We start from the raw sequence: 18,627 nt of genomic DNA on the forward strand, positions 1-18,627 counted from the left end.
TAAAATATCATGCCTCAGTAAATGATGCTTAGCCAACTTTAACAACATAAGTTGTAAGGGAAGATTAGGTTCTTATCTCAATAATCATCATTGTAGTAGAAAGGCATATGAATCTTGAACCAGTGGGTTATTCACCTTTGGTTGCGAGTTGTGTAGAATGAATCATCTATAATTTTTTCTCTCTATCGGCTCCACCTCTTGCCTCACAGGGCTGTGCTGCAGCTCCTCAGTTCGTACCAAAGAAATTGACAATCACTATAAGAGGAGAATTAAGAAGGTAGGAAATGGGGAACTCCCTTCCCGAGTCCATTCTGATCTGCTCTGAAACGATTAAAATGCACAAATTAATGCCAATAAAAACAATCTAAAACAAGGTGGAACGTACAAGACAACTAACTGAGTACAACCAGCACTAACACTTATGTAGCTCTCAAAGTCTCTCACTTAGCTGCTTGTAACAGAGAGGTAACTCATTACTTTTCGGACCTGTCTGACAGTAGATAACCAATCATCTGGCAATACATATACTCTGAGAAAGGAAGCAGGCTAAATGAAATCTGACAGGGTGGGCCTTCAAGACTTATATGCCTTTCTACTAATGTAGAAAAAAGATTATCGATGTAAGAACCTAATCATCCCTTCTAGTGCAAAAGGTATATGAATCTTGAACCAGTAGGACATACCAAACCAGTACCCTGAGTCTAGGGCGGGCAGAAGAGCCTGCTAATCTTCCCTTCTTGTGCAAAAGGTATACGAATCTTGAACCAGTAGAACATACCAAAGCAGTCCCCTGAGTCTAGGGCGGGGCAGATGAGCCTGCTAATAGCGGCATCCAGTTGAGATGCTACGTCCACCCTGTAAGATTTTGTGAAAGTATGGAGGGTGGATCATGTAGCCGCCCTACAAATCTCCTCTGTCGGAACTGCTCAGAACTCTGCCCATGAAGCAGCCACACTCCTCATAGTGTGTGCTCTCAAAGAAATTGGTGGTCTCTTGCCACACCCGATATATGCTGAAGAAATAGCCATACAAATCCATTTTAAAATGAAAGCCTTAGAAGCCAACCTCTCCCAACAGCTGGGACTCATTAGAACAAAGAAATGATCTGAGAGACGAAATTCATTCATCATCTCCAGATAACAAAGAACTCTCATGACATCCAGCAACACCAAAACTTGACCTTTTTCTTCAAACCTGTTGAATGGAACACGGGTAGCTAGACTTCCTGATTTAAGTGGAAAGTGAGACATCAGCCTCCATAAATATGAGAAAAAGCTTTCTGCAGGACAGAGCCTGCAATTCTGAGACCCTTCCTGCTGAGGCAATAGTTTCTAGAAATACTATCTTAATGGTAAGATCCATCAGCAACGCCTCTTCTAAGGGCTCATAAGGGGCCTTATTGAGGGCATGCAAAACATTCTATTTGGGGAACGACTATCTCACAGGGGAATGAAACCACAATGCACTTAAAAAATCTGGCTATATCAGGATAAGAGGTCAAAGAAACTTTCTCCACTTGAGCCGCAAAGCATGAGAGGCCTGCCATCTGCACCTTGACGGAACCAACTGTCAGTCCCTTCTTAAGGCTGTACTGAAAACATGAGCTACAAAGAACGCCTCGGAAAACTGGGATTGTTCACCCTCGAGAAGAGAAGACTGCGAGGGGACATGATAGAGACTTTTAAAATATTAAAAGGATTCGACAAAATAGAGCAAGAAACATCGTTATTCACATTGTCCAATGTGACTCGGACAAGAGGTCATGGATTGAAGCTGAGGGGCACCAGGCCCAGGACAAATATCAGGAAATTCTGCTTCGCACAACGAGTGGTGGACGCTTGGAACGCACTCCCGGAGGAGGTCGTGATGGAGACCACCATTCCGGGATTCAAGGGCAAGTTGGATGCACACCTTCTCGCAAATCACATTGAGGGATACGAGTAAACAAGGTTTCTCAACAGGGAACACCTGGCTTGGCCTCCGCGAGTGCGGGTCGCCGGACTGGATGGACCTAGGGTCTGATCCGGCGAAGCCATTTCTTATGTTCTTATGAAAAAATGCCAGGACTGACATCAGAGCTCTAAAGGGCTCTACTTTCTACTTAGCACACCAGCATTGAAACATTTTCCAAATCTTGGTATAGACCGCAACAGTCACCGGTTTCTTAGATCTTAATTAGGTTACTATGACCACCTATGAAAAGCCCTTCTGTGCTAGGACTATGTGCTCAAGAGCTATGCTGTAAGCCCAAAGCATTCCGGATTCTCCAGGGCAATTGTTCCCTGTGAGAAAATAGTTGGATTAAGTGGCAGTTTGAGATGCTTTTCTCTTTGCAGCTGAATCAGTTCCATGTACCACGGCCGACACGGCCAATCTGAGGCAACCAGAATTACCAACCTCAGGTGGGTCACTATTCTTCGAATTTTTGGTCTGAACTGAGTTGTTCTTGAAGTTGTATTTGGCTGTGCTTTTTTGACCAACATAAATAAACTGAGTGCCCTCGGGATGGGTCTTAAAGTGACGGGTTGGGTCAAGAACTGGTTGAGTGGAAGGCGACAGTGGGTAGTGATCAATGGATATTGCTCTGAGGAAAGTGATGTTACCAGTAGTGTGCCTCAAGGTTCTGTTCTTGGGCCTGTTCTTTTTAACATTTTTATAAATGATATTGCTGCAGGGCTGTCAGGTAAGATTTGCCTCTTTGCGGATGATACCAAAATCTGAAATAGAGTAGACACCCAGGATGGTGTGAATAACATGAAGAAAGACCTAGCAGAGCTTGAAGAATAGTCTGAAATTTGACAGCTAAAATTTAATGCTAAGAAATGAAAGGTCATGCATTTGGGCTGCAAAAACCCAAATGAACGGTACACTTTAGGGGGGTGAAGAACTTATGTGAACGACAGAAGAGCGGGACTTGGGTGTGATTGTATGTGATGATCTTAAGGAGGTCAAACAGGTTGAAAAGGTGACTGCGAAAGTTAGAAGGATGCTAGGTTGCATAGGGAGAGGTATGACCAGTAGGAAAAAGGAGGTATTGATGCTCCTGTACAAGATTCTGGTGAGACCTTATTTAGAATATTGTGTACAATTCTGGAGGCCTTCAAAAAGATATAAAAAGAATAGAGTTGGTCCAGAGGAAGGCTACTAAAATGGTGCATGGTCTTTGTCATAAGGAGTATGGGGACACACTTAAAGATCTCAATCTCTATACTTTGGAGGTAAGGCAGTAGAGGGGAGATATTATAGAGACGTTTAAATACCTACGGGTGTAAATACACAAGAATCGAGTCTCTTTCATTTGAAAGGAAGCTCTGGAATAAGAGGGTATAGGATGAAGTTAAGAGGTGATAGGCTCAGGAGTAATCTAAGGAAATACTTTTTTACAGAAAGGGTGGTAGATGCTTGGAACAGTCTCTTGGAAGAAGTAATGGAGACAGAGACTTTGTCTGAATTCAAGAAAGCCAGACAGTGCAGGCATACCCCAATAATTCAGATAGGCAGCGAACATTAATCTTACAAAATCAGGAGTAAAACCCTGAACAGCATTCCCTGAGGCCTCTTGCAGGGACTTACCTTATCTCCTTATGGGCCCAGAGGTGTAGGTGCTTTGCCAAATCTGATGAATTGCTATTCAAGGGCTCTATGATAGATATTTTACCCATAAACCGAGCCACCTGCTACTCTGTCACCCTAGAGAGGGCTAAGCCCAGTGCTCCCTGCCCCCTCATATGCTTCATAGCACGTGGAACATGCAGAGAAGACTGAGAGGGGATTTAATAGAGACTTTTAAAATAATAAAAGGATTTAATATAATAGACCAAGAAGCAGCATTACTAACTTTTTCAGATGTGACACGGACAAGAGGTCATAGACTGAAACTGAGTGGCAGCAGGTTCAGGACGGATATCAGGAAGTACTTTTTTACACAGCGCGTGGTGGGAATTTGGAATGCTCTCCCGGAGGATGTTGTGACAGAGATTACTGTCCTGGGATTCAAGCACAAGTTGGATGCACACCTTCTTGCAAATCATATTGAGGGCTATGGTATATCTGGGTCTCCATTCGGCAGTACCTAAAGGGGCCGCCGCATGTGCGGATCACCGGACTGGATGGACCTCGGTCTGATCCGGTGAAGGCTTTTCTTATGTTCTTATGATGCGCCTCAGCCGGCCATCCAGTGCAAATCTGGCATGAATCAGGATTAAAATGGCATGGGGAGTCCATTTAAATCAATTTTAACTAATGTCTGAAGCAGACAAAGGCTTTTAAAACAAAATCGTAAAATCAAGTTTGTCACCGTGGCAGCTTTTTGGCACAAAAAATATCCAGGAGAGCTATATTAAAGCACCAAAAATTTAAAAAGAGGTTTTGGGACGAGGGGAATACAACATAGTAACATAGTAGATGACGGCAGATAAAGACCCGAATGGTCCATCCAGTCTGCCCAATCTGATTCAATTTAAATTATTATTATTATTTTTTTTCTTCTTAGCTATTTCTGGGCGAGAATCCAAAGCTTTACCCGGTACTGTGCTTGGGTTCCAACTGCCGAAATCTCTGTTAAGACTTACTCCAGCCCATCTACACCCTCCCAGCCATTGAAGCCCTCCCCTGCCCATCCTCCTCCAAACGGCCATGCACAGACACAGACCGTACAAGTCTGCCCAGTAACTGGCCTAGTTCAATCTTTAATATTATTTTCTGATTCTAAATCTTCTGTGTTCATCCCACGCTTCTTTGAACTCAGTCACAGTTTTACTCTCCACCACCTCTCTCGGGAGCGCATTCCAGGCATCCACCACCCTCTCCGTAAAGTAGAATTTCCTAACATTGCCCCTGAATCTACCACCCCTCAACCTCAAATTATGTCCTCTGGTTTTACCATTTTCCTTTCTCTGGAAAAGATTTTGTTCTACATTAATACCCTTTAAGTATTTGAACGTCTGAATCATATCTCCCCTGTCTCTCCTTTCCTCTAGGGTATACATATTCAGGGCTTCCAGTCTCTCCTCATACGTCTTCTGGCGCAAGCCTCCTATCATTTTCGTCGCCCTCCTCTGGACCGCCTCAAGTCTTCTTACGTCTTTCGCCAGATACGGTCTCCAAAACTGAACACAATACTCCAAGTGGGGCCTCACCAATGACCTGTACAGGGGCATCAACACCTTCTTCCTTCTACTGACTACGCCTCTCTTTATACAGGCCAGAACCCTTCTGGCAGCAGCCACTGCCTTGTCACACTGTTTTTTCGCCTTTAGATCTTCGGACACTATCACCCCAAGGTCCCTCTCCCCGTCCGTGCATATCAGCTTCTCTCCTCCCAGCATATACGGTTCCTTCCTATTATTAATCCCCAAATGCATTACTCTGCATTTCTTTGCATTGAATTTTAGTTGCCAGGCATTAGACCATTCCTCTAACTTTTGCAGATCCTTTTTCATATTTTCCACTCCCTCTTCGGTGTCTACTCTGTTACAAATCTTGGTATCATCTGCAAAAAGGCACACTTTTCCTTCTAACCCTTCAGCAATGTCACTTACATACATATTGAACAGGATTGGCCCCAGCACCGAACCCTGAGGGACTCCACTAGTCACCTTTCCTTCCTTCGAGCGACTTCCATTAACCACCACCCTCTGGCGTCTGTCCGACAGCCAGTTTCTGACCCAGTTCACCACTTTGGGTCCTAACTTCAGCCCTTCAAGTTTGTATACAAATCCTGGCCGCAGAAACCTCTAAAACTGCAAATAGAGGACCGCTCCCCCCAATATCTCCCACAGACTTCATTGGAGTGTACTCACAGTTGTGCTGGTGCTAAGCCTGCTTCAACTGAAAACAGCAATTGGGACTGGAGAAGACTTCTACCTCAGACAAGCATGTAAACATCAGCCAAATGCTTGTGTCTTCGGACTGCCAGTCAGACCCCAGACCCCCACAGCTCCACATGTGTTGACAGAGGGGAGGAAACGCAGCCAGCACCTGAGCCCTCAGGATTGACACAGGGCCAACCAAGAGTGAGCCTTGCTACCAGGGGAACAGTCCCTGAGCCACCGGAAGTGTTAGTGCAGGCTTGCTAGGTAGGTTCTCTGTAAAAAAGCTGCCCTCCCAGCTATAGACTTCCGCTGAGAGAGTCTGTGTCTTCTCCTAGGCAGAGCTGCCCCAGTTTAACACTGGTGACCTCTGGAGCACCAAGAAGCCTCCAAATCAGTTTTTAAAAAGCCCAAAAATAATAAACTACACTGAAAGCAGAGCAGAAAGACACCTTCCAACTTGCCTGTAGAAGGAAAAAACTAAGGAGCTCTGTGAGGCAGGAAGCAGAATTGAAAAAGAGAAAAAAAAATGTAGATGATTCCTTCTATACAACTTGTGGCTAGAGGTGAATAACCTACTGGTTCAAGATTCGTATGCCTTTTGCACTAGAATTATTCATATTTTCTTTCCCTCTTAAAAATTACCCTATGAGTTTGTTCCATATCCAAATAGTGTTTGACATGTAGAAATAGCATTTTATACCCTTGCCCAAAGTACTAGGTGAATAAACTTATGCAAGCACACCCTGCACAAGTTTATGCAACCTCACTAAAGGTACAACACAGGGTGTTACAGTTTGGAGTTATGTATGTATTTTATAAAATATGAATGTATGGAGTCACAGTAAATTTGAAACTGCTTGTATCAAAACAGCCGGTATAAATGTGCACATGTATTTTGCATGTTATTTTTAACCCTTTATTTGGCATTGTTGCTCAGAAGCAACATGTGTTTTCTATGGCTATTATGGGAGATCTGCATCTCCAAATGCCTGTTACTCGACACTGAGCTCTTGTTCAACTCTGCTCCCTCTCCCTCGCTGCTCTGCATCCAGCCCCCTCACTCACTCACTCCCCCTGCCAGGCTCTGCATCCAGCCCTCCCCTCCCTTCCTGCTAGCTTCGGTACCCTTTTGCCCCTCCCTCCTGATGCCTTTCAGGCCTCCACCAGGATTGCCGTGAGATCTGATGGTCCAGCAGTGGCCGGGACATGAAAGATCCCTTCTGCCTCCTGTCCCAGCTCAATACCCCACCCCCTCCCGGTACCTTAAGTATTCCTGGTGGTCAGTGGTGAATCGCAGGATTGACCTTCTTTCGCTCCTGCTTGTGCAGAACTACTAGCTAATTGGCTGCCGCAGTTCTTCATGAGCAGGATCGAAGTAAAGTCGCTCCTGTTGCAATTTACCGCTGGACCACCAAGGATACTTAAGGTACATGGGGGAGGCGGTAGGGAGATAAAAATAATTAGAATCGGGTTGGTACAGGAGGCGGGAGGGATCTCTCCTGTCCCGGCCACCACTGGACCACAAGGTCTCATGGCAGGCCTGGCAGAAGCCTGCAAACAGGTTCGGGAGGGGGAAGGGTTTCAGTGCTGACCCAAATATAAACCGAGACCCCCATTTTTGGGTCATTTTATTGGCCCCAAAATCTTGGTTTATATTTGAGTATATACGGTAGGTCTTAAGATATTTATTTTTCTTTTTTACCAATTTGACAATAAAACATGATTATGCCATATCAACTCTAGATCATATCATAACAAAACTGGGATACAGGTTATATTCTTACATATGAGTAACAAGTAATCTGCATAGATTTTCTTGCTCATTGTATAATAATTTAGCAACAAGTGAACAAAAATTGTCATGATGCTTCTGAATTTAGGGCAGCAGTTTCCAAGAGGATGGAAAGGAAAAGAAGAGAAGCAAACAATTATATAGAAAACATCAGCACCTTGTCTATCGACAAGACAAGAATGGTTCTGGAAAAGCTGGCATACTGGGCAAGGATATTAATAGCGCCCCCTCACTAGACCCCATGGGAATGTTGATAGTGATGCCTCCCTCTCCTTATCTGTGCACAAAGGAAATAAATCTTCTTGAAATCTTGTTTGCCACTTTTTTTGTGAAAGCAACGCTCGTCTAGAACAGGGTTGTCTGTTTGGCCTTGAAGGCAGCGATTCAGTTGGGTTTTCAGGATTTCCCCCAATGAATTTGCATGAGATCTATTTGCATGCACTGCTTCCATTGTAAGCAAATAAGATCTCATGTGCATTCATTTAGGAAATCCTGAAAACCTGACCTGGCGAAGGCTGCAGTTGGACATTACTGGTCCAGAAGGATTGAAAGCAACAATAGCAAGGAAAACAACTATATAGAAATGAATAAGTTGGATTCCATGACTTTTTCCTTTTATGTTCATGCATGGGTTTATATTGTAAACAGATCGGGACAATTTGTTTTTTTATCAGAAAGGCAGCATACGTTTTTATAAATAAATAATATGGCAATCAAATATAAACAACTCAATAGAGGCTGCAAGACTCATATTCTGTGAGAGCCACTATACTCACGTTACCCCTCTCCTAAAGTCACTTCACTGGCTTTCCATCCATTTTCCAAATACAATTCAAACTCCTCTTACTGACCTACAAATGCACTCACTTGGCTGCCCCTCACCATCTCTCTTTACTTATCTCCCCCTATGTGTCCCCCCGCCCCTCACCATCTCTTTTTACTTATCTCCCCCTATGTGTCCCCCCGCCCACCCACCCCGTGAGCTCTGCTTCTTCCGCCAACTCCAGACTCTGTCCCTTCTACCTTGCTGCACTGTATGCTTGGAACAAGCTGCTCGAATCACAATGGTGGGCTCCGTCTCTGGCAGTGTTCAAAATCCAGTTAAAAGCCCACCTCTTTGAGACTGCCTCCTCTCACCTTGGAATCCGCATCTTTAATCCTATATGTCTTGTCTAAGTTAGACTGTAAGCTCTTCTGAGCAGGGACCATCTATTAAATGTCAAAATGTATAGCTTTGCATATGCCTTTCAGTGCTATATAAGTGATAAATAGTAGTAGTAGTAATAAAGGCAGATTTTCTGCTTGCAGATAAGCAGAGGTATACCATACCTGATATGATGGCACTGATGGATATTGAACTATCACCCCTTGTATATTATTTCCAATGTTGCCATGTTGGCCACCAACAATATTTTGATTTTGAGATTGCTGAACTCCAACTAATGCTTGGTAATTTTGCTGTTGATTAGGTAAAACAGCTTGATAACCTGTAATTATATAAGGATTTTGTTTTGAGAACATTTTGAAATACTAAAGTTCTTTCTTAATTTAATAAGTAACTTTATACCTGTGGATTCTGACGAACGTATTGGAAATTCTTTGCCCTCTGCAACTAAACAAGGAAAATCTGGATTTCACACAATTAATTATAGCTTTAACAGAAAGTCCATTAACCACAAATAGATTGAATTTATTGATTTTATAAACTGCATAATACCTTGGTGTAAAAGTGGTTTACAGTGGAAGATTAGGTTTACACCTTCAATAATCTTTCTGTTAGTTCATGTAGGATTCCATATGCTAGGTGTTCAATCTGAACCCACAATTTGGAAGTTGCAGAAATCCAACACTTCTCAGAGCACATGCTCCACCCCCTTAGCCTGAGAGCTAGCAAAAATATCCAGTCCCAAAGCCAAGTGACATACCTGAACAAATCCATGACAAGGGGGTACAGGGGAAGATCCCCCAACAACACAAACAAGTCTTGAACTGCTCTGCAAAACATAAACAAGTAATAAACAGGCACAAAGGCAACTCAGAAAAATATTGAGGAACAATGTAGAACTATCCTGCTGTGTGCAACGAGCACCCCAAGAAAAACCTTCGATAATGGGCATACTCACAGAAAACTCCCCACAGGATCTGGCAACTGGCTGGAAAATCTTCAAGCCTGTAAGGAAAATATCCGAGGCAGAAAATCAGGCTATTCCAAACAACTAGGTGTTTACAAAGAGGGTGAATCGTATGGAATCCTACAGGGACTAAAAGAAAGAAGATTATCGAAGGTATAAACCTAATCTTCCATTCTGTTATGTTCCTTCCGGATTCCATACGCTAGGTGACGTACCAAAGCAATAGTAGCAGCTAGGGAGGGAAAGAAGAGCCTGCCCTCAACACCTGATAGTCCCAAAAGCAGCATCAGAACGAACCGCCATATCTACTCGGTCAAACGTATGAAGAGAGGACCAAGTAGCCACTCTGCAAATTTCATCAGGATCAATTGCGCAAGACTCCGCCCTCAAGGCAGCCACACTTCTAGTTGAGTGTGCTTTAAGCAAAATCGGTGGCTCCTTGCCACGGGCGATGTAAGTTGTGGAAATAGCCATTCAAATCCATCAAGATTTAGACGCTGGCTGACCACGGTGAGGAGCAGCAGTCAGGACAAAAAGGTGATCAAACAGCCTGAAATCATTAGTCCTCTCCAAATAATGGAGTAAGATTCTCCAGACATCCAATTTGCGTAAGATCTTATCTTTGCGATCCAAAACTGTGAAATTAAATGCAGGCAACTGAACCTCCTGGTTGACATGGAAGGCTAAAACCACCTACGGCAGAAAGGAAGTTACAGTACAGAGAGCAATACCTGCGTCCGTAATACAGAGAAAAGGTTCCCTGCACGAAAGAGCCTGAAGTTCTGATATATGCCATGCTGAGACAATGGCGACCAGAAAGACAATCTTGATTGTGAGATCCAGAAGAGAAGCATCCTTCAGTGTTTGAATGGGGCCTTTCCAAGGCCCTGCAAAACGATGTTAAGATTCCATGAAGGGAAAGGAAGACACAAGGGAGGATGCAGACGAAGCGCCCCTCATCTGGTCACGTCCAGATGAGTAGTAAACAAACTAGCACCTCTGCATGCTCAAAAACATGAAAGGCCTGCAACCTGAACTTTAAGGCCACTGCCACACCTTTGCTTAGGCCCTCCCGAAGAAAAGCCAGGACCACAGAAATTGGAGCCCTCTCAGGCTCCACCTGATCCTTAGCACACCACTGTTGGAAGCCACAGTAGAGGGTTTGAGCGCAAAAGAGTTGAGATAACTATATCCGAATAACCTCGCTTCAGCAAGCCTGAAGAGCCATGCCGTAAGACCAAAGTGCCATGGGTTCTCCATGGGCACCGGCCCCTGACTGAGAAGGTATTGATGAAGAGAGCTTTTGTCCCGCTGAAGACGGATGAGATCTGCAAACCAAGGGCGATGAGGCCAATCTGGAGCTACTAGAATCACCAGGCCAGGATGTGTCGCTATCCAGTGGATAACCTGACCGACAAGAGACCACAGATGGAACATATACAGGAGCTTGTGAATCAGTCTGAAACAAGGCCTCCAGCCCTAGGGCTTCTGCACTGCGTTTGTCGACTGAAAAAGCGCCTGGCCTTCGAGTTCTCTGCTGAAGCCATCAAACCTATCTGGGGCTGACCACAGCATTGCACAAATCAGATGCGAGAGGAACCATTCTCCCAGGTCCATGATCTGTCGGCTGAGAAAATCTGCCTGAATATTGTCAACTCCGGCCACATGGGCTGCCGAGACAGACAGATGAGCTTCCACCCAGCGAAACAGCATGTGAGCCTCCTGGCCAAAGGAAGCACTTCTTGTGCTTCCTTAACAATTTACATACACCACCACTATGGCTTTGTCAGAGAAGATCTGCACTGTTTTTTCTTCCAGAAGGGGCTGGAGATTGAGTAACACCAGCTGAACTGCCCTGAACTCCAGACGATTGATCGAACAATGTTTCTGACGGGAAGTCTACTGCCCCTGAATGTAACGGTCCCTGCAGTGAGCACCCCAACCCAACAGGCTGGCATCTGTCTTAACAGTCATCCATTCTGATATCTGAAGAAGCCTCCCCTTGAAGCCATCAGCTCAAGCTGCTGAGGGCTGGCTCTGTCTAAGAGATTGACATCTGAAGAGGATGACGCTGCGGAGATCACCGAGAGAGGAGGGACTCCTGTAACAAGCGCATGTGAGCTTGGGCCCATGGGACTACCTCCAAGAAGGCTGCCATGGATCCCAGAACCTGAAGATAAATGCAGGCAGTGGGTGCCGGTCAGTTCAGAAGAGCTCTGATCTGATGTTGAAATTTCTGTCTGCATACCTTGGGAAGAAACACACGACCCTGCCTGATGTCGAAGATACTCCAGGGACTTGGAAGGTGTCAAGTTGCACTTCTTGAAATTGACAATTCACCCCAACGCTGCAAGAGACACTACCGTCTCCACTACCCTTTTACACTCCAGTCAAGATGGAGCTCGAATCAACCAATCATCCAAGTAACGATGGACCTGGATCCCCTGCCGGCAGAGAAAGGCTGCCACAACTACTATCACCTTGGTGAAAGTGTGGGGTGCCGTCACAAGGCCATGGGGCAGAGCAGCGAACTGGAAATGCTGTTGCAGAACACAAGAATATAAAAATATCCAAAGGTCCATCAAGCCCAGTAGCCCGTTCTCACGGTGGCCGATCCATTTCCCTACCATGATGGGAAATGGAAACAGCTTGAAACACTGGTGGCAGCACAAGATTTCTTAAATACATTGGATCCTTTGGGGTCACACAATGACACATGAAAGTTTCTGAAATGTTTTGATATCAATATTTGATACTTATGTTCATGTTTGTATCTTTCTTAAGATTCATTTCTCTCAGTCAGCATGTTTCATTTAGGGCTTCTTTTATGAAGCCTCATTAGCGGCTTTATCGCACACACCAACCTCCATGCTAAACAAAAAACTACCGCCTGCTCAAGAGGAGGCGGTTGCTGCTAGCAAATTAGCATGCGCTATTACGCGTGTTAATCCGCTAACCCAGCTTCGTAAAAGGAGCCCTTAATGTTGTGATAATAGAATGGTATTGGGGAGTAGTAGACATTCCTTTTATTATTTATTTATTTATTCATTTTAATAAACTTTACAAGATAATTACATTTTTGCTACAGAAAATACAGCAGGTATAAATGTTAATCATCACATTTCCTACAAATAAGGAAAAACAAAATGCACAGTAAAATATTACCAAGCTTCCTTAGACCACAAAAAGAGAAAATTTAAAGGGGAGTCAAAGCAGGTAACAAGTAAGAAGTTAGTCAATAAGGAAAATTAAAAAAAAAAAAAAATACCATAAAAGGCTATAGCATATCTGTATCTATTTTCCTTTTATAACACCTTTAAACAGCAGCAATTTTCTTTAGCTCCAGAAATGATTTTAGCTGCTCCGGCTGAAAAAAGACATACTTAATTTGAGCATATTTTACAGGAGTATGCTAGAAAAAAACAACGCCCCCCCCCAGAGTCTTAGTTTCCTGTCTCAGACACAAAAAGTTTTCTTTCTCCTGGGTGACTTGTTACATCCAGAAATGCCCATATTTTTTTTCCCATAGAACAGTTCTTTTGATAAACGGAAGTACATTTTCATGAAGGAGTCCAAATCCTGCTGAAAAATGAAAGAAGCCAAAAGTGTCATTCTATTTGAGGAGTCTGAAATAGACTCCTCCAAAATTGCAGATATATTATTTATGGCCAATTGCGGATTTTGCAATTTGTCTTCCTCATTTGTATCCTGGTTTTTACACTCTCTTTTCTCTTATTTGGCATAGTTTTCTTTAGCATTCAAACTGTCACAGCGATGAAAGCTCGATCTCGGCGTCTGGTCAATGCCGCCATCTTGGCCACTCCCCCCCGGGTTGTAGACATTCTTTGGTGATTCATAGAAACATGATGGCAGAAAAAGGCCAAATGGCCCATCTAGTCTGCCCATCCGCAGTAATCTCTCTCTAAGAGATCCCACATGCCTATCCCACGCCTTCTTAAACTTAGACACAGTCTCTGTCTCCACCATTTCCTCCGGGACACTATTCCACACATCTACCACCCTTTCTGTAAAAAGTATTTCCATAGATTATTCCCGAGTCTATCACCTCTTAACTTCATCCCAAACCCTCTCATTCTAGAGCTTCTTTTCAAATGACACTCGACTCGTGCGCATTTACGCCATGTAGGTATTTAAATGGCTCTATCATATCTCCACGCTTCTGCTTTTCCTCTAAAGTATACATATTGAGATCTTTAAATCTATCACCATACATCTTAAGATAAAGACCATGCACCATTTTAATAGCCTTCCTCTGGACTGACTCCTTCCTTTTTATATCTTTTTGAAGGTGAGGGGCCTTGAGCATCTGCACATGCTAAAGGCCTGCTGGCTCCTGCTCTCTCTGGGATTCTTGAAGGAAGTCCAGCAAGCCTTAAGCATGCGCAGACACTCAAGGCTCCACATCAGCCCAACATAGAGCATTGGTGTTGACTTCCTGAGCACCAGAACTGTAAGTGCAATATCAGTCTGGGACAGGGGAGAGCAGGTAGTAGAGGAGAGAAGTGCCTAAGCCACTGTTCTAAAGCTCCACTCACCTCAAAAACTACAAGGAGGGTGCTAGTGCAGCAGCAATTCTCAAGCACTGCCAGTGACCTCCTCTGTACTGTTCTTTTGCTGCAGTTCATTCCCCCCCCTCCCCGGAGCAACTTCTTGTTTCCACTTGGGCAGACCACAGTGAAGGAATCATGGAGAGGAGGCTGCGGGTTGCAAAACAGAATCTCTACTGTGCCAATGACCTCCTTGTAATTTTTGTGGTGAGAGGGGCTTCAGCACCAGGTGAGGAGAACATTTTGTGGAACTAGGGGGGGGAGTTGGGAGGGAGGAAGAAGGGAAAGATGCTGAATGGGAGGGGCAGAAAGGATAGGAAGGGGGTGTATATGGATGGAAGGGAGAGGACGGAGATGTAACACAAGGACGGAGGGGAAGGCAAGAGGAAGGAAGAGATGGTGGCACATGGATGAAGGGAAGAGGAAGAGATGGTGGTGTACTGTGTGCAGAGTATGGTTTATTATGGTTTCATTTGTGGGTTTGAATTAGAAAAGGTATTTTTTCTGTTTTCTGCATGTGTGACTGAGGCCAGGTGTTCTGGTGAGGATAGAAGTCCAGAAACTTTGGTTGGTGTTGTGGCCCCAAGTAGGAAGATATTTGTCGGCTCTTCTTCAGCTTTTTGGAAAAGCCCCAACTGAAAAATTAGTGATTTATGGCATGACCCCTAACAAACAACACTCACATACCCAAATTTCTAATCTCGGTTTCTATTTGAGTCAAATTTTTTTTCTCCTTTTTTACTGGAAGGGGGGGGAGGTTACCTTGGATTATATTCAAGTATATATGGTATGTAGTTGGCTCCTGAGGTTAGGATTTAGCTCCTTATTTCCTTTGCACTGGCAATTAAGATGCAAAGCATTGATAAAGACAGCTAAGAAAGAATATGAAGAGAAACTTGCAAAAGAGGCAAAAACTCATAGCAATTTTTTAGGTTCATCAGAAGCAGGAATCTGTGGGACCATTGGATGATCAAAGTGGCGCTCAGGGAGGATAAGGCCATAGCGGAAAGATTTAATGAATCCTTTGCTTCAATCTTTATGGAAGAAGATGTAAGAGATCTACCTGAATGGTTTTCAAGGGTGATGATGTGGAGGAACTGAAAGAAATCTCTGTGAATCTGGAAGATGTACTAAGCCAAATTGACAAGTTAAAAAGTGATAAATTGTCAGGACCAGATGGTATACATCCCAGAGTATTAAAAGAACTCAAACATGAAATTGCTGACCTGCTAAAATCGTCTCCATGAAGGAGAGTAAATAGTGAAGTGCCACAGGGGTCTGTACTGGGACTGGTGATATTTAACTTATTTATAAATGATCTGGAAATTGGAACGACGAGTTTGGCAGGTTAAGTCAAGAAACATCCAAACTTCTTTACCATAGAACAATACTTGTGAAGTCCGATAGTACAATTTAAATATAGCGTTAGCATCTTACTCGAATACAAGAGAAACCAATAAAGTAGCTCTTTCAGTTGTTTCTGATATACTTGTTTCAAGCAAGTCTGCAATATTTAGATTTTCCTGACCGTTTGTATTTGCCCCATATCTGGCTTTGCTTTTTTAAATGGCACATAATAAATTTTATTTAATGGCGGAAAAGCTTCCAAGGAAAATTTCAAAACTTCATTCAGATATTTTTTTAAATAAATCCAGAGAAGACATTAATGGTGATTTAGGAAAATTTAACAAACAGATATTCAGTCTGTAGTTAAAATTTTCCAGTTGTTCTATTTTTCTGTTCAAAGAAACTTTGTCTTTCACAATTTCAGATGTTAAGTCTTGGAGAGTATCTACCTTTTCTTTAACTTGCTTTAAATTTGAGGGAAAGTCTTCTTTTATACTTTCCACTTTTTTTCTCTAAAGAAGCAACAGTACTTACAAGCTGAGAAGTATCTTGAGATTTGGTAACATTACTGTTTAGGTGCTGGAGAATTTCCCATATGTTCTCCAGAGTTATCACTGGCGGTTTTGTTAGCTGGGAGCTAACTCCAACTCCCAGCTCTGCCTACTCCCCCATGTTCCTCGCTGCTAGTGCTCCTCGAAACAGAGTTTCCTTCACGCGCGAGTCCTCATGAGACTTCCCCAGCACTGCCGTATTGAGAGCAGGGCACGGTGGAGTAACAACTCCTGGAGGTGAAAGAGATGTTTCAAAATCCAGCTCCTCAGCTTCTCCTCCAGCCGAGAAGGCAGCAGCAGCACCTCCGGACCCTTCCTGCGACCTCAAAGTTGTGGCGAACTCCAAAATAGAGTGCTGGCCAGGGGAAGACGTTCTGACCATCAATGAATGCTTCCTTTCCGTTTGGTGTGCGGCATAACGATCAGGTAGGAGTTGGTTTGTGAACTCTGCCTTGCTCAATTGGAGATGCCGTCACTTGTACGCTCCATCTTAGATCTGCCTCTCTATACCTGCTACAGGGAAATACTTTTAAAACCAATAGTAGGAAATATTTTTTCACTCAGAGAATAGTTAAGCTTTGAAACGCGTTGCCAAAGAGTGTGGTAAGAAAGGATAGCATAGCTGGTTTTAAGGAAGGTTTGGATAAGTTTCTGGAGGAAAAGTCCATAGTCTGTTATTGAGAAAGACATGGGGGAAGCCACTGCTTGCCCTGTATTGGTAGCATGGAATATTGCTACTCCTTGGGTTTTGGCCAGCTACTAGTGACCTGGATTGCCCACCTTAAGAACGGGCTACCTGGCTTGATGGACCATTGGTCTGACCCAGTAAGGCTATTCTTATGTTTGTTTTTGTTGTATTTCTGTATATTACATTTCAAATTCTCATGAGAGTGCGCCATAGGTACTTTAAAAGCAACCGCAATCAATACTGCATGCTGAGAGACATAGGACAATACAAAATATATGACAGAGATACTTCCCTGTGGGTATAAACAAATATTCTATTTTTAGCTTTCTTTCAGACTTCGACATACAAAAAAAGGAAAGAATTGGAGTATTTGGCAAAATGCCACAACTTCGCTTTCATTTTAAAATATTATAAATGTATAAATCATTTTTACAATAGAAAAGGTAATCAAATAAATATTCTGAATTATTTGAAAATGCAATTTACATATTTGCTCTTTTCATTTAAATCAGCTTATACAAAGATATTTTTTTTTAAAACACCGCAGACAAACATGATAGAGGAAAAATGTTACAAATAACCAGAAAAATAGCAGAATTCTTAGCTTAAATATTTTGAACCATAATGTGACTAAAGTGTTCTACTGTAGTTTAGACACAGCATTATCTGTAAACCCTCTTATCAGAAGCTAGGAAGCAGCTGAAAAAGAGACCGGTTCACTGTGAGATATGTAACCCTCTCAGGCAGTGCTCCGGCCCCGAATCCAACAACTCAAGAAAAATACATAAAGAAGAGAAAAAGGTTCTCAAGCCTCTGAAATATCTTGAAGTCTAACTTGAAAAGATGGAAAATAGAACAAACATACAAAACAGAAAATGCACTTTTTAGAAAACCCAAAAATCTCTCTATATTAAGCCACTGTCAGATAATTTACCCCACCCTGTTCTTTTACTAAGCCACGGTAGAGGTTTCTACCTTCGCCCCGAGCGCTAAATGCTCCGATACTCATAGAATTCCTATGAACATAGCAGCAGCATCGGAGCATCTAGAACTCTGGGACCGTGGTAGAAAGCTCTACTGCGGCTTAGTGCCATACGATTGTAATTTTTCTACAGATTAGTGTTATTGCCTTTGTTAACCTTTGGTTACCACTGAAAGTATCTGACTTGATGATGGCTGCACTAGACACAGTCTTCAATGATAATATAGAAAGGAACCAAGGAAAATCCATTAACCAGAAACTCGTTCTCTGGTCATGGGCCCTAACTTGTCATCCAGGATAAAGTAAAGTAGTGTTGTTTCAGTGTTAGTCCACTTGAATGTTTAAGAAATCAAATTTAGTAATTGAAAACAAAAAGCAAAAAAAATAAAAAACCCTGAAAAGAATGAAATGACACCATTTTTCTGGAATAATTTTTTTTTGTCTGTGTTGCCTCTCATCATAGAGGCAGGTTGACCACTTTAAATACAAAACTCAATTTGTTTTTCTGAGTTTATAAAAGAATAGGTAAACAAAGATGGAAGGCCTGTACAGTAGAAAACATTAATATCCGAGTACTTCACAAAACTGTAAGTTTAATTTGGGTAGGAGGCCAGACTGGTAGAAGCTGGTTGGCAGGCAGAAAGCAAAGGGTTGGAGTGAAGGGCCAATACTCGGACTGGCAGAGGTCACCAGCGGTGTTCCGCAGGGGTCGGTGCTGGGACCGCTGCTGTTCAATATATTTATAAACGACTTG

At 43.1% G+C, this 18,627-nt stretch overlaps 1 protein-coding gene across 13 annotated transcripts in view; it reads right to left on the reverse strand.

Annotated features, from left to right (window-relative positions):
• R3HDM1 (R3H domain containing 1) overlaps positions 1-18,627 on the reverse strand; it is a 288,043-nt gene that overhangs the window by 78,493 nt on the left and 190,923 nt on the right. For all 13 annotated transcript variants that reach the window (XR_004539395.1, XR_004539394.1, XM_033943916.1 and 10 more), the window contains one exon: positions 8,935-9,092. Coding sequence is in view for 11 of the 13 variants with exons in the window: in XM_033943916.1 (XP_033799807.1) it covers positions 8,935-9,092 (158 nt within the window). In the remaining 2 variants the exon portion in view is untranslated. The remainder of the gene's footprint in view (positions 1-8,934; positions 9,093-18,627) is intronic.

The sequence above is a fragment of the Geotrypetes seraphini genome, chromosome 5 (assembly GCF_902459505.1).
Source record: "Geotrypetes seraphini chromosome 5, aGeoSer1.1, whole genome shotgun sequence".
Classification (NCBI taxonomy): domain Eukaryota; kingdom Metazoa; phylum Chordata; class Amphibia; order Gymnophiona; family Dermophiidae; genus Geotrypetes; species Geotrypetes seraphini.